The sequence below is a fragment of the Dermacentor silvarum genome, chromosome 3 (assembly GCF_013339745.2).
Source record: "Dermacentor silvarum isolate Dsil-2018 chromosome 3, BIME_Dsil_1.4, whole genome shotgun sequence".
NCBI lineage: Eukaryota > Metazoa > Arthropoda > Arachnida > Ixodida > Ixodidae > Dermacentor > Dermacentor silvarum.
The window spans coordinates 134,700,680-134,714,839 of record NC_051156.1 but is presented as its reverse complement, the minus strand read 5'-3'; the positions used below and the strand labels follow the sequence as shown (position 1 = coordinate 134,714,839).

At 43.9% G+C, this 14,160-nt stretch overlaps 1 protein-coding gene across 4 annotated transcripts in view; it reads left to right on the top strand.

The window, feature by feature from the left end:
- The window catches only part of LOC119445792 (uncharacterized), a 60,320-nt gene extending 48,951 nt beyond the window's left edge, over window positions 1–11,369 (top strand). For 3 of the 4 annotated variants that reach the window (XM_049663643.1, XM_049663644.1, XM_037710067.2), the window contains exons 3-6: window positions 85–123; window positions 7,714–7,737; window positions 8,816–8,836; window positions 11,243–11,369. In XM_049663643.1, the coding sequence (XP_049519600.1) occupies window positions 85–123; window positions 7,714–7,737; window positions 8,816–8,836; window positions 11,243–11,284 (126 nt within the window). In that variant the 3' untranslated portion in view covers window positions 11,285–11,369. The remainder of the gene's footprint in view (window positions 1–84; window positions 124–7,713; window positions 7,738–8,815; window positions 8,837–11,242) is intronic. The other variant, XM_037710068.2, reaches the window with a different exon arrangement.
- Window positions 11,370–14,160: the final 2,791 nt, after the last annotated feature.

The following is a 14,160-nucleotide window of genomic DNA, read 5'->3' as shown; positions in this document are numbered from 1 at the left end:
TCTACTATGTATTGCTACTGTTGTATGCATAATACAGATTGACTGATTGATTAAAGGTGCGCATTCTCTTCTTACTTTTACAAGGCGTTCCAGACTTGTAAATCGCAACCTATGGACCAAATCGTAAGTACAGTCTTTCCTGCGTTCCATGCTGCGGGCTTGCTTGTCTTCGTGTGCAATAGAGGACACATAACCAAGAAAAAGATCAAAGTGCTCAAAGCGATCTGCGTTCGATAAATGGAATGATTACATGGCATATCCACCCAACAGATGATCGATTTTCATTAATTCGATCGGCGCACCAAATACGCGTTTAACTGAATTGATAATTCCCGTTAAATTAATTTCAAAATGATAGGCATAGATACATACACTTGTCGAACTTCATTTGCTCACGAAAACGTTCTTTGCTTTTCGGATCTTCTCTTTTTCAGTGCACATGCGTATGTGGGAGGTTTTCGACTCTTTAACATCATGACCCTTACGACTGTATAAAAAAATAAAAAGAAAAATTTTGTTTTTATAGACAGCAGTGCACTCGTAGTGGGACGAAATACGTGAAGCGTTATTTGTAGTTCCTTGTGTGTCACTGCGGTAAATACATGTTTCGGTACAGACGCTGTGGCCAAGGTGATCCCTACTGTCCGTAGACAGACAGACAGAGATATAGGGAGAGAGAGAGAGAGAAAGAGAGAGGGGGAGAGAATAATTTATTTAAGTTATGATTATCAGTCAATCTGGGGCCTGTAGGGAATGGGTAAGCGGAAAAGAGCTAGGTATGGGCTACTATGGACGCTTCGAACGCGAAGCTCCATTGTGAGTTGAGCGTCTCTTTCACGTTAACTCGTGGTTGGACCCATTCCTCAAATGATGCCACCTCCTTAGGCTGGTACATGCCCTGGAATGCACTGAGTCATTCACATTCCCATAGGAGGTGATGGACGTTTGGAGTGGCCTCTCTTGAGTATGCATAACATTTGACTTGCAGTAATGATTGCGGGCGGTCGGGCTCATTGTGCAGTCGGAGCCACATCCATAAGGCGATGATGCCACCTGCGATTCCGTACCCTGCTCTTGCCTTATTTATAAGGACTTGGGTTCCTCGAGATAGTCCTCTGGGAGCAAGGTCACCTGGATCCAGGATCGCAGCCAGGAGGTGTTCGCTACGGCGTTTCTGGAGGCAGCGCGGTTCCTCTTACGGTCCATGCTGTAGAGTATCCCGGGACGTAGAGTAGCTGATGAGTTGGGAGCAGTGAATGAGTCGTGCCTCGCTCTGCAGTTCGTGGGCCCGCTTCTTGCCGTGGTTTGCAGCATGGCCCGGCACCCACTTGATGGTATTCTTGTGACCCATATGGCACCGAATGTCGCGCTGGACACGATGATTGCCTGTACCAGGATGGGACTGATTTTAGCTTGAGATTCTTTTGACGAGGTGAAGAAGTTTATGCCACTTAGGCTGAAGTGGTCGAAATGATTTCATTGCTCCTTCCTTCTCGCTCACAGAAACCCGTATTATTCGTATCCAGCCTTCCTGAGCTCGTTTGTGTTCTTTGGCACTAATAGAGAGTCTCACCTTGGCTTGCTACCTTTGCGCTCCCGTGATGTGTCTTGTCTGTGGACACATGCATTACCGTGGGAGCGAGAGATTGCGCCAACACCATTAGGGCTTCCTGGATATTGCGAACGAACTTAAAAGTGGTACAGTGGTCTGTCGCTCATATCCAGATCGTTACGTCACCGGCATAAGCCGTGAAGTGGCTACCATCCACATGAGTAAGATATCGAACTAGTCGGGCCATTACATTTAATAGGAGCTGTGAGAAAATCGTCATTTGTGGCACTCTTGTCTCATTGCGATAAATCCTTGCATCCAGACGTCCGGAGCGGATCTCAAAGGTGCAGTCGACTAAAAAACTTCTAACGAAGTGCAAAGGTAGTTTACCCGGATAGACCCTTGGAGGGCCTCGATGACAGCATGGCGAAGCATCGTGTCAACGGCTATCTTTAAATAGACAGCAACTACGATACTTGGCCGCTTGGTGTATCTCGAATTGAGCATGCGCCTCAACAAGTACAAACAGTCATGAGTTGCCAGGTTGGGATGGAATTCCGTCTAATGAGGGTGGAACAATGCGTTTCCCCGCTCTAGGTGGTGCAGCAGACGATTGGTCACCATTCACTCGATTAATTTACACACTTTACGTTAAAGAAAGGCATAACGTTGAATGAGTAAAGTTGCCGAATCTGTCCAGGTAAGATAAGTGTCCATACCTTACCATGATCAAGAACCCCGAAAGGCCACATGGAGAAATGCGGAAGAAACGCTGGGTAGCGACCATCACATCCTGGTGCAATTGCAATTTCGCTTATGCGTGAGCGCATAAATCGGATCCAATTGACGGATTGTACGGCATTTCGCAAAACGCGAGTGCAAAAAAAAGGAGGATGTCCCACCGCCACCATATGGACGAACGAGCTCAAAAAGTATACCAGAAAAAATTCGAAGCGGATGCAACTCACTACGGAAAATCCGGTGGTGGATCCACATCTCGTGCGTATGTGGGACGCTCGTAGAGGCCTTCTGAAAAGATGGCGCAATCAAAACATAATAAAAAACTAAAATTGCGCATAGCGGCCTTTAGACCGCAGACGGAAGAATACGCTACGGCTTTGGTGCGCCGATATCGGCAGCAAATGTGCGCCAGCCTGAGCGGAAAGCTGAGCACGTCGAAAACGTGGGCAATACTCAAACATCTGTTGCACCCAACAAAAAGCAAGAAACAAAACTCGCACACAATCATACGCATGTTTCGCAACCAACCGGGGCCGCACGAAGAAATTCTGCGAGAGCTAGAGGCAAAATAGATCGGCGACCACTACGGAAACAATAAGCATCCATACCAAACTATAGTAAGAAACCAAATGAAGATCGAGATAGCCCATTTGAAACGCCAGAAGTCTGGACAGCGCTTTACTTCATAACTCGAAACACAGCACATGGACAAGACGGGCTTACAAATAAAATCCTCAGAAACATGGACGATGACTACATAGAAGAACTAGCGACTTTCTGTAAGAGCCATTGCGAAGCAGGAACACTACCAAAGGAGTGGAAGCACGCCCATATAGTACTAATACCAAAACCGGGCAAGCCTCCAGGGCTCACCAACATGCGACCCATATCCTTAATGTCATGCCTCGGGAAACTTTCCGAAAATGCAGTGCTCAATCACCTGAAGCCTCACGTGGATGACACGGGTTTCTTTCTTTACACATTGCACTGCTTCAGGCCGCATTTTTCTTTCAACTCATGACGTACTGCTCCAATTCAAGGAAGAAGTACTGGAACATGTCACCATACAAGGATAATGCATACTCGCACTGGACCTTAAAGGAGCATTTGACAACGTAGCTCATGAGGCCATCCTAAAAAAATATTATCGCGACTAAATTGCGGCCAACGCATGTACAATTATATTCGAGCGTTCTTAACGGGCCACATGACAAAGGTATGCGTGGATACTCTGAAAACAAAAACAAAAAAAAAAGTGCCAAATAGAGGCGCTCCTGAGGGATTGGTTTTATCACCTTTTCTGTTCAATATCACTATGAAAAAAAAAACATCTCAGAGCGTTTAGAGATGATCCCACACGTTCGTCACGCAGTATATATGGACGACATTGCCATTTGGATAACTCGAGGCTCGGATGGAGAACAGCAGGCGGCGGCAGACGCTGTCACCGAAAACGTCGAAGAGTGCATCATGCAATGCTCCCCAGAGAAATTCGGGCTCCTCGTCATCAAAATGTAAAGCAGAAGGAAACACACAAGTAGAGAGGCCATTAAAATACGCCTCAACCAAAAACCTGTACCCAGAGTCCAAACACTCCGCATATTAGGTGTTCACATGCAAGATAATGGTCGCAATAACCACAATGTAAGCGCATCTCAACTGCCTACAGCGTAGCTCGCATGATCGGCAGAGTGGCCAGTCGCAGACATGGCATGAAGTAAGGAGATCTACTACGCTTGACTCACATTGCCCTTATTGTCAGTAGACTCAAGTACGCGAAACTTACCTCAACCTAACATCAACACAAAACGCCCCAATAAACGTATTACTACGCAAAGCGTACAAACAAGCCCTCGGCCTTCCTTAATTAGGCACGCGAATATACGAAACTTGTATCCCTGGGCACCCACAACACCTTAGATGAACTAATTGAAGCACACCGACATGCGCAAATCACACGCCTTAACCTCACTAGAACAGGAAGAACAACTTTTCGAATGTTACGAAACCGTGACGACAACGAACCATTCAACAAGCACTCCTCAAGCCCATACATGTTTCTTTGTCAATGCGAAATTATTTACCTGGCAATTTAGTGCCTGGCATTGTGAAAATGATTGAATCCCTCCGAATGTCCTCTGCTTGCGGTGTTGAGAATATTAATTCAAGATTTCTTGAAGAAACAAAACTGTGCTCATCTCTTTTCTTGTGTAAAATATTTCAACAATCTTTGGATCAAGGTGTGGTACCTCGTGCTTGGAGAGAGGCGAAGGTGGTTCCCCTACATAAATCTGGAAGCAAACAAGCTGTGATTAATTACCGACCTATTTTTCTCACTTCTATACCATGTAAGATTATGTATGGTATACCATGTATACCATACATAATCTTTTCTAATCTGGTCACCTTACTAGAATCTAACTCATTCTTTGGCAAGTCACAGCATGTATTTAGGAAATCATACTCATGTGAAACACAGTTGCTCTGCTTTACCCATTCCTTACACGTCATTCTAGAACGTGGTTCCTGGGTCGATTGTATCTTCTTGGACTTTTCCAAGGCCTTTGACAAGATTAACCACCACCTATTACTCTACAAGCTTAGCAGCCTAAACAATGACGGCAGAATTCTTACTTGGATTGAATTTTTTTAAAGCCATCGCTCACAGTACGTTGTTGCCAATAATTGCACCTCACCGTCGTGTTCTGTTACCTCTGGCATGCCCCAAGGCTCTGTATTGGGGCCTTTACTTTTATTAATCTATATTAATGACCTACCCGACTGTATAAGCTCCTCAATTCACCTCTTCGCAGATGACTGTGTTGTTTACCACGAAATTTCAAGTAACCTAGACGTTAGTTCACTGCAAAACGATATCTCTAATATTGCTCATTGGTGCAGAACTTGGCACATAGAACTTAACACTAACAAATGCAAAGTTTTACGTGTTTAACGCACTAACAGACCCTCTGCTAGCTATACCCTAAATAACGCTACTCTAGAATCTGTTAGTTCTTATAAATAGTTGGGAATTCATATCACAACTGATCTCAGCTGGAAACATCACTTATTAACAATGGTAACCGTATGCTAGGGTACCTACGACGTAACTTTAGTAGAGCTCCTGCAAGTGTGAAACTAACAATGCATAAAACACTAGTGTGCTCAAAACTTGAATACGCATGCTCCATTTGGGACCCCTTTCAATCGCACTTAACTTATTCACTTGAAATGATACAGAGCAACGCATCACGTTTAATATTATCCAACTACAATCGTACTAGCAGTATCACGTCGATGAAACGCACCCTTTTCTTGCCGTCACTTGTTTCACGTCGCAAAGCATGTCGTCTTACACTTTTCCATAAGATATACCATCATCCAGTTCTGAAAACCCAGTTCGTTACGACCCCATCTTATCGTTCAGTACGCTTAGATCACCACCATAAGGTACACGTTACTACTTGCCGCACTAACACTTCTTTTTATTCTTTCGTCCCACGCACGTCCAGTGACTGGAACCACCTTCCCTCAGATATTGTTTCCATTTCTGACCATGATCAATTTTGTGCAACCATTTACACTCTCCTATTTGATGACGCATGAAGTGTTTTTTTCCTTCTTCTTAACGCGGTTCTTCGCATTGTATCTTCATTCCCACTTTTGTTGTATTAGCCTAACATTGTCTCGTTCTGTGTATTGTAGATGTCATTAGAATTGTACATATTATTACATTTTCTATTTTGTTTACTATTTATGTACCCCACTCCCCTCTGTAAAGCTCTGTGCGCTTGAGGGTAAAATAAATAAATAAATAAATAAATAAATAAATAAATAAATAAATAAATAAATAAATAAATAAATAAATAAATAAATAAATAAATAAATAAAATGACGGTGGCCCGTATTCCGCGTCACATGCACCCTGAGTATCTATTGGGCAGGAGAAAAGCACGGAGGCAAAGCAACCGAAAGAGGATACGGCACTCTCTCCACTGCTTGCTGGACAGATGCGGCCAAGTGCCCGAATTTTGAGCGCATGGTAATCAGCATGGCAGGACACAGACACGAGGAACTGGCATCCGCCTCCGTTCCTACGCACAACGTCGTCGCAGCAGAAGAGGCCGCCATAGCTCTCGCCATCTCGGCATCGAGACAGAATGAGTTAATATATCCTCACTGATTGTTAATCAGCATGTCGAGCCTATACGCAAACGGCCATCTGCATAATGTAGCATGCGATATCTTCAAGCGCCTCAACGAAATATACCGCACCACGATAATCTGGACACGAGGACTCGAATACATAAGCGGAAACCATCGTTATCACATGATAGGCCGAGGTCACTGCAACCGGGCACTGCAAGAGACGACCAAGGACCCCAGTCCACAAACACTACACACTTATTATAGTAAGTGTGTAGTAAGTGTGTAGTGTACATATATCATATACTATAGTACTATATACTATAGTAAGTGTGTAGTATATCATATATCATGTATGTGAAGTATATCATATGATATACTTCAACACTACCGCCTTTCGAGAAGAACAGCCGCCGTGGTTGCTTAGTAGCTATGGTGTTGGGCTGCTAAGCACGAGGTCGCGGGATTGAATCCCGGCCATGGCGGCCGCATTTCGATGGGGGCGAAATGCGAAAACACCCGTGTACTTAGATTTAGGTGCACGTTAAAGAACCCCAGGTGGTCCAAATTATCCCGGAGTCTCCCACTACGGCATGCCTCATAATCAGATCGTGGTTTTGACACGTAAGACCTCCATAATTAAAAAAAAATTCCAGAAGAACGATGTGACCACCACACCCATTCCTCACCAGAGCTGAAGCCATGGCCTCGAGGCCACTTCACACCAACACTTATCCTCACCTCACGCTCCTCCACGCAATGTACCCCATCTTTTATCAGCACCTTTGCCCTTTCTGTATAGACAGACTGTACAGAACGAGCTACCGTATGCCATTCCACATGGCCCTGGCAAAAAAAAAAAAAAGAAAACTAAAAAATCCGCCGCGGGGGCTCTGGACTGAAGGCTCCACCACCACGGGGATACGCGCCTCTCCGTGCCCCATAAAAATAAAGTTTCTTTTTCTTTCTCTCTCCAGATATGAAAAAGAAAAAACAAAATTGAAATTTCTTGCGTGATTTAATACACAAATCAGCGATGATGAGCCATTTTCGTGTTAGTCGTCAACCGTGAGATATAACGATGACAGCTTCTAGGAATTTACAGGACCCTTAAAAAATGACAGTTGTTCGGTATCACTGTTATGTATGACCCCTATATGTCACTGCTATCCACTGTTAGTAGTCGGTTTGAATGATAACAAGTACATTATCGGTGCCACTGCTTCGCCTTGTCTAAGATCCTCATCAGCGGTTCATTTCTTTTTCCGAACAAGGTCATGTGCGTGGGACGTGAAACGGTGAGTGCATACGCGAAAGGCGTCGTCATTATTGTAGTTAGTAATAGTAATCCTATCTATAGTCTCACATTTTGCAGTCGAGGGTTCGTGGACATATAGAGTTTTCTGCAAAAAATTGCAAGATATGTACTCTGGCGCGTGCACCTGCGGGAGTTGCAAGAGTGGTGGTTCAGATAGCACGGATATGATGGACAGTACGTAGATTTGCCTAAACTTCAGCCTTCTGGCTTCAAACGGCATTGCACCATATTCCAAATTGATCGTTTTTTAACGAAATATTGCAGCAGCCGGAAACAGGTCTTGAAGATCAGGTTTTGGACATTCCGTATTAAAGCCAATAAAGGGAGGTATAGCGTAGAAAATAAACTCGTAAGAACGTCTGAAGTCACAAGTACGAAGATTAGCATTCTGAACAGCATTCTTAACAGCATTCATTCTTAACCGGCGAGAAAATATATTTTGGCCCGCCTTACAATGTGGGCGGTATCGGGTCACTTGGCGCTGCACTGCCGAGACTGCGGTTGTAATCGGGACTTTGAACGGACCACGGCTTAGTGCGAAGATGCAGAAACAAAACAGCGCGGGATATAATTCGAGGTTGCGAGATAAAGAAGGCTGTTATCTTGCGTGTCCGTGCCCCGACCATTGTATTATCAACAAATAAACCCGTGTACCCACAAAAAGACAGATAATTACATTTGTTATCATTAGCGGATGACAGTAATGTGGTAGCCTGTGATTATCCTCTTTTCTTTCAGTCATCTTGTCTTATATGGATGGGTACATGGCCTGAATTGGCGATGTGCCCTCAATGAAACTGTTAGTTAAAAGTCGGCACTTTATCCTGTCTCTTAGTTTTCCTACGCGTTGCATGTGATGTTACGAAGAATGCATCACCAGCTATCCGGCCAGCAAACATTGTTGGAAAAAAATTGAGTTTCGGCCCTTTGGGCCGAATACCCGCAAGTCTGCACCTTGACCGACTGCGCTAAACATATAGCGAATTATGTGCTTTTGCTATGCAGCCTCATTCACTAATACATTCGCATATTCACGCTCCTTTATTCTTTTTTTTCAGGGAGTAAATTCGACGGTATTGGTAAGTCATCCAATCCGCTTGCATATTGCGAATACAGTGACATTTGTTGTACTGGTAGCACGCAGTTTAGTATAGGCCTTGTGATCAAACAGAAATGACAACTGCGTAAGGTTTCAAAGACCAGCTGAACAGATGTTCACAAATTAAATGAAGAATATTGACATCATTGCCCATTGAATTGTACTAGCGTTTAATTCCAGCATTCCTGAACTCCGCTTTGTTTTCACAATATGTTATGACTCATACGCGATAAAGTGGACACTACTACTAAACATCTGTTCGGTCGTCTACATGTATGCGGCTGGTGGCAGAATATATGTGTTGGCCGATAATTGTGAAGCAGATTCTTAGTTAACATCAGAGATACCATGTAAGCAAAAATCTGCTCTACAATAAAGTCTGTGCTGGATTTAAGAACTTCTTGAATTAGGCTACTTGGTCAGCAAGAGTCAGCAAAAAGCTGAAATTTCACACTATGTTGAAAAAACAGGAAAGTCAGCGAAAACTTTCCGCGCTTAATTGACTACATCATTGAAGCTAATGCGGACCCAATAATGGGCGAATTCTGGAGAAGTAAAATTCTGCTGGCTAGATTAACTACAATTTGACTTGTTCTTTTAAGTGAAGTAATTCTCACTCAAATAATTTAAGCGCTCTTCTAAGGGCATGCCTCTACATTTCACGTGTATATTACAAATAGGGAGTGTTTCAGGCAGAGGTTCTCTTTGACTGCCACTCTCGAGATAACTTACCAGCATATTATAAAGTTCATCACCATGCTACTTCTACATAAATTAAGCATCTTGTACATCGACCTCATAGTGCTTGACTGGATCCTCGCATTTCTTACTTCTCACACACAATTTGTTACTGCTAACGAAGATAACTCTACTGAGGCCACAGTAGACTCTGATATTCTTCAAGGATCTGTGCTTGGTCCACTACTTTTTGGTATAAAATTAATTATACCTTTATTATATATTTGCGTGACAACAATTATTGAAGAATTTGTCTTGTCCCGGATGACTTTTGTAAAACTACTGACGATTCCGGTGTATATTTTTTACAGTTTGACCTGAACAGCATTCTTAACTGGTGTTCTACTTGGCATATGGAGCTAAATATTAGGAAATGCAACTTAATGCGAATTTCACATGCGAATATTGCATGTCCCACCTATTACCTTAATGACATTCCCCTTGAAAATGTATCATCTTACCGGTACCTAGTATACACGTAACTCGCAACCTTACTTCGAGCAGTCACATGGATTATATAGCATCTAAAGCTAACAAAGCTTTAGGGTATTTCCGAAGAAAACGCCTAGGGTATTTCCGAAGGAATTACGTTACTGCAAACAGCAGTTACGCTGCGGTTATCCATCCACCGCTACGACGGAGAGCGTCTTATTTTTCCGGGGTCGTACGCTACATAACAGAGAGTATTGGCGGGAAGCTTTTTTGTTTGTTTAAATACTCATATCTGCGCTGAAGTACTTTACTATCCTACTGCGCGTCGTTCAGCGCTGATCGAGGATTGTGCTAGACTGGGGACGTATGTGTTCAGCTGGTTTCCCAGCTTATAATGGTTGATAGGAGTAGAAGTTTGCGTGCATGGAGTAGTGGTTATAGCGTTTGCTTGAGACCGTGTATTCGCTAATTGAGTTTCTCGCAGCACCGCGCAACGTTATTTGGATTTTTGAGAGTCGTTGGAGATTCTTGCGAACGGATGAAAACGTCCGGCCCATTTCCTAGCTCATTAAGTACTGTTCGCATGTAAATAAATAAAGTTCCGGTTTACCGCTTTAGTTCCAGCGACACCGGTATATACTTGGCCTCAATCAATGTTCCCCTTAGGGATCTAAACACACACACACACACACACACACACACACACACACACACACACACACACACACACACACACACACACACACACACACACGCACACACACACACACACCAATGAAATGGAGCCGCAGTATCATATTTCAATTACAAAAGTCATGAGGGAGGTATTGACCCGAGATTGCACCAGGAAGGCCAATTCCTGTGCTGGTGAGAGAATATCTTTGCTGGAGCTCAGTGGGCCTTCCTAATTTGGTGGCGCCTGGAATAGAATAGCCCCACCGACTCTCGGCAAACTTTTTTGCTGGTTTCAGGCGCCACACTAAGCTTGAAAACTGTGGTGGTCTGGTCGTGGATTCGAACTTAGGGCCTTGATCATAGAAATTAGATGCTTTACCTCTACTCCACGGCACCACTTCGAATGACAGGGGTAATGGAGATCACTGGGAGAGGCCTCCATCCTGCAGTGAACTTAAAAAAAAAAGAAATATACTGATGATGATAATTATTACATTACCAAACTTTCGTGTAATTCTCTTTTCTCATTACGCCCTCACAGAGTTGCCTGAGCGGGGTGATGAGCAGTTCCAGCACGCAGTAGGGCCTGCTCCACGAGTTGTGTAATTTCGAGCGATGCCCGGCCTTCTGCTTTCAGCCAAGAATAAAGGCATCTATCTAATCCAGCATTCTGAGGCTCCTTTCGGTGACAGCGCGCACGAAAAGCAAGTCACACCTGGTCTTCAACGGCTTCTCCTGTACTGCTCTGCCCGAGAAATTATGGCTATAATCCTTTGGCGCGCGCATTCGCCGCCTTACACGACGCCTTAGTAAACAATGGTCATCGAGCTCCGACGATCAGAAATCATCAGTCCGCAGTCAGAGGAAAGATGGATGTGGCACACAATGATATATAAGACTTTTCGGCTCTCATACGGGAGCCTCATTCGCAATCAATCAATCAATCAATCAATCAATCAATCAATCAATCAATCAATCAATCAATCAATCAATCATTCAATCAATCAATTTGATTGTGAACAAGACTCTATACGGGAGCAGAAACGTCTTCTCATTGTTATTGAAGTTTGTGACCCGCCCTGGTTGCTTAGTGGCTATGGTGTTGGCTGCTAAACACGAGGTCGCGGGATGGAATCCCGGCCACGGCGGCTGCATTTAGATGGGGGTGAAATGCGAAAACACCCGTGTACTTAGATTTAGGTGCACGTTAAAGAACTCAAGGTGGTCCAAATTTCCGGAGTCCCGCACTACGGCGTGCCTCATAATGAGATCGTGGTTTTGGCATGTAAAAAACCCCATAATATAATTTTTTAAAATCAAGTTTGTGGTCGGCGTCCCTATTTTTGAGTATAATTAATGGGGACCTCACGAGTTTTTGTCCGACTCATGGCATCATTAGTGCGCATATTCCTGCTTTCGGTATTTTTTAATAATTTGCTTTTACATTTTTATCGGGATTATGATTACTAAAGGATTGAATTTCCTACGGTTTTATATTGTATGTGCTGGATGTAGGTTATTTTTTTCTTCAATACTGCATTGTGTAGCTACTACAGCAGTGTCTAGCGGTTACAGGACGTCGTCGGGAGGTTAATCGCTTCTTTAAGTACTTAACAGCGCGCAGGGTCATGTATAGCGCGAATAAATAAATAAATAAATAAATAAATAAATAAATAAATAAATAAATAAATAAATAAATAAATAATAAATAAATAAATAAATAAATAAACTAACGCAGGAACTCATTTGGGAGTTGTCTAAGTATGCGTAAGCATTGTGCCACTTGGTCATCTCCACGCAGCCCGGTGCCATTATCAATTTTTTGAAACTTGATCCGGCCAGTATAAATGCTTATCAACCCTTACCGGTTGTTATAAACCTTAACGGTTCAATCCCGGGCTTATCAACCCTTATCGGTTGGTATCAACCTTATCGCAATCGATTCGATCCTTATCAACCCTTATCAACCTTATCAAGCATGATCCGACCATTATTAACTCTTATCGGTCCTTATCGGACTTGATCCGACCCTTATCGGTGCTCATGAACCTTATCAGAATTGCTGCGAGCATTGTAAGACCTTATCGCTGTTTAGCACCTTTTCCATCCGCATCGAGCGATTATCAACCTTGATGAGACCCAAATAACCCCTAACACTCCTTATCATCCTTTTCAACTGATTGACTGCTTATCTGTCTGTGTTGCGACGTGAAGAGCATGAGCCCTCAGAGATCACTGGCATTTCGGTCGGGGAAGGAACACCCCCAACGGAATCCGATAAATCGAAAAGCACATCCCAGAAAAGAATCCTGAAAATTCTGCACGCTTTCCCTGGCGATGACGCGGCTCTAATCGACCTTTTAGCAGCATGCTATCTCAACAGGGATAAGGAGGACAACGTGTACATAGGATATAGCGGAGAGGCAAATGCATCCTTAGACGAGGACTTCACGGAGGCGGAGGTTCGTGCCGCACTCTACCAACTACGCACGACCTCAGCCGCTGGGAAGGACAAAATTACAAACAAGGTGCTCAGAAATCTGGATGATCTATCAATTACAAACATCACCAAATCATTCAACATTGGTAGGAGGGCACCTCGCACAAAAATGGAAGGATGCCAAGGTAATCTTCATTTCGAAACCCGGGAAATAACTTTGAAAACTTGAGGTCAATTTCTCTGATCTTCTATTTATGGAAGGCAATGGAACATGTGGTCCTCAACACGCTAGTGGATCACGCAGAAATTAATCAGCTCTTTCCGGCGACCATGATTGGTTTGCGACCTAAATTATGCGCGCAGGACATCCTCTGCCAAATTCAAACAGACATTCTGAATCAGGTACCCATCCGTGTGACGAGAACAATACTCGGCCTTGACATTCACAAAGCCTTCAAGAACGATTCGCACAGGGCCGTGCTCGAAAGCCTTTCTAGGATGAACGTTAATTGGCAACACGGCCTTTAGGTACGCCTTTACCATCCTCAAAGGGCGCACCATTAATCTACATATGGGGGAGTTCAAAAGCGACGCACACCATGGAACTAGGAACACGCGGCACGCCACAAGGTGCCGTGCTTTCTCAGTTTCTTTTCAATGTCACTATGAGAGATATATCCGCCCATCTTAACACGAGCCCCCACATCAAACATGTAATATACGCCGACGATGTCACAGTCTGCTCCTGCACTAGGTCGGACGGTGAAATCAATGAGTCGTTGCAGGCGGCGGCGAATTTTGTGCAAGAGCACGCATGTCGAAACGGCTTAACCTGCTCGCCGAAAAAGTCCGAGTTGCCCATCATTCGGAATAAAAGGAAAACGGGCACATATTCCGATATGTCTTCTCACATTCACGTAGAAGTTGACGGGAACCCGGTCCCGCCAGTGCCCAAAATTCTGATACTTGGACAATGGGTGCAACACATGACGCACAATCACGAAGTCATTAGTCAGACG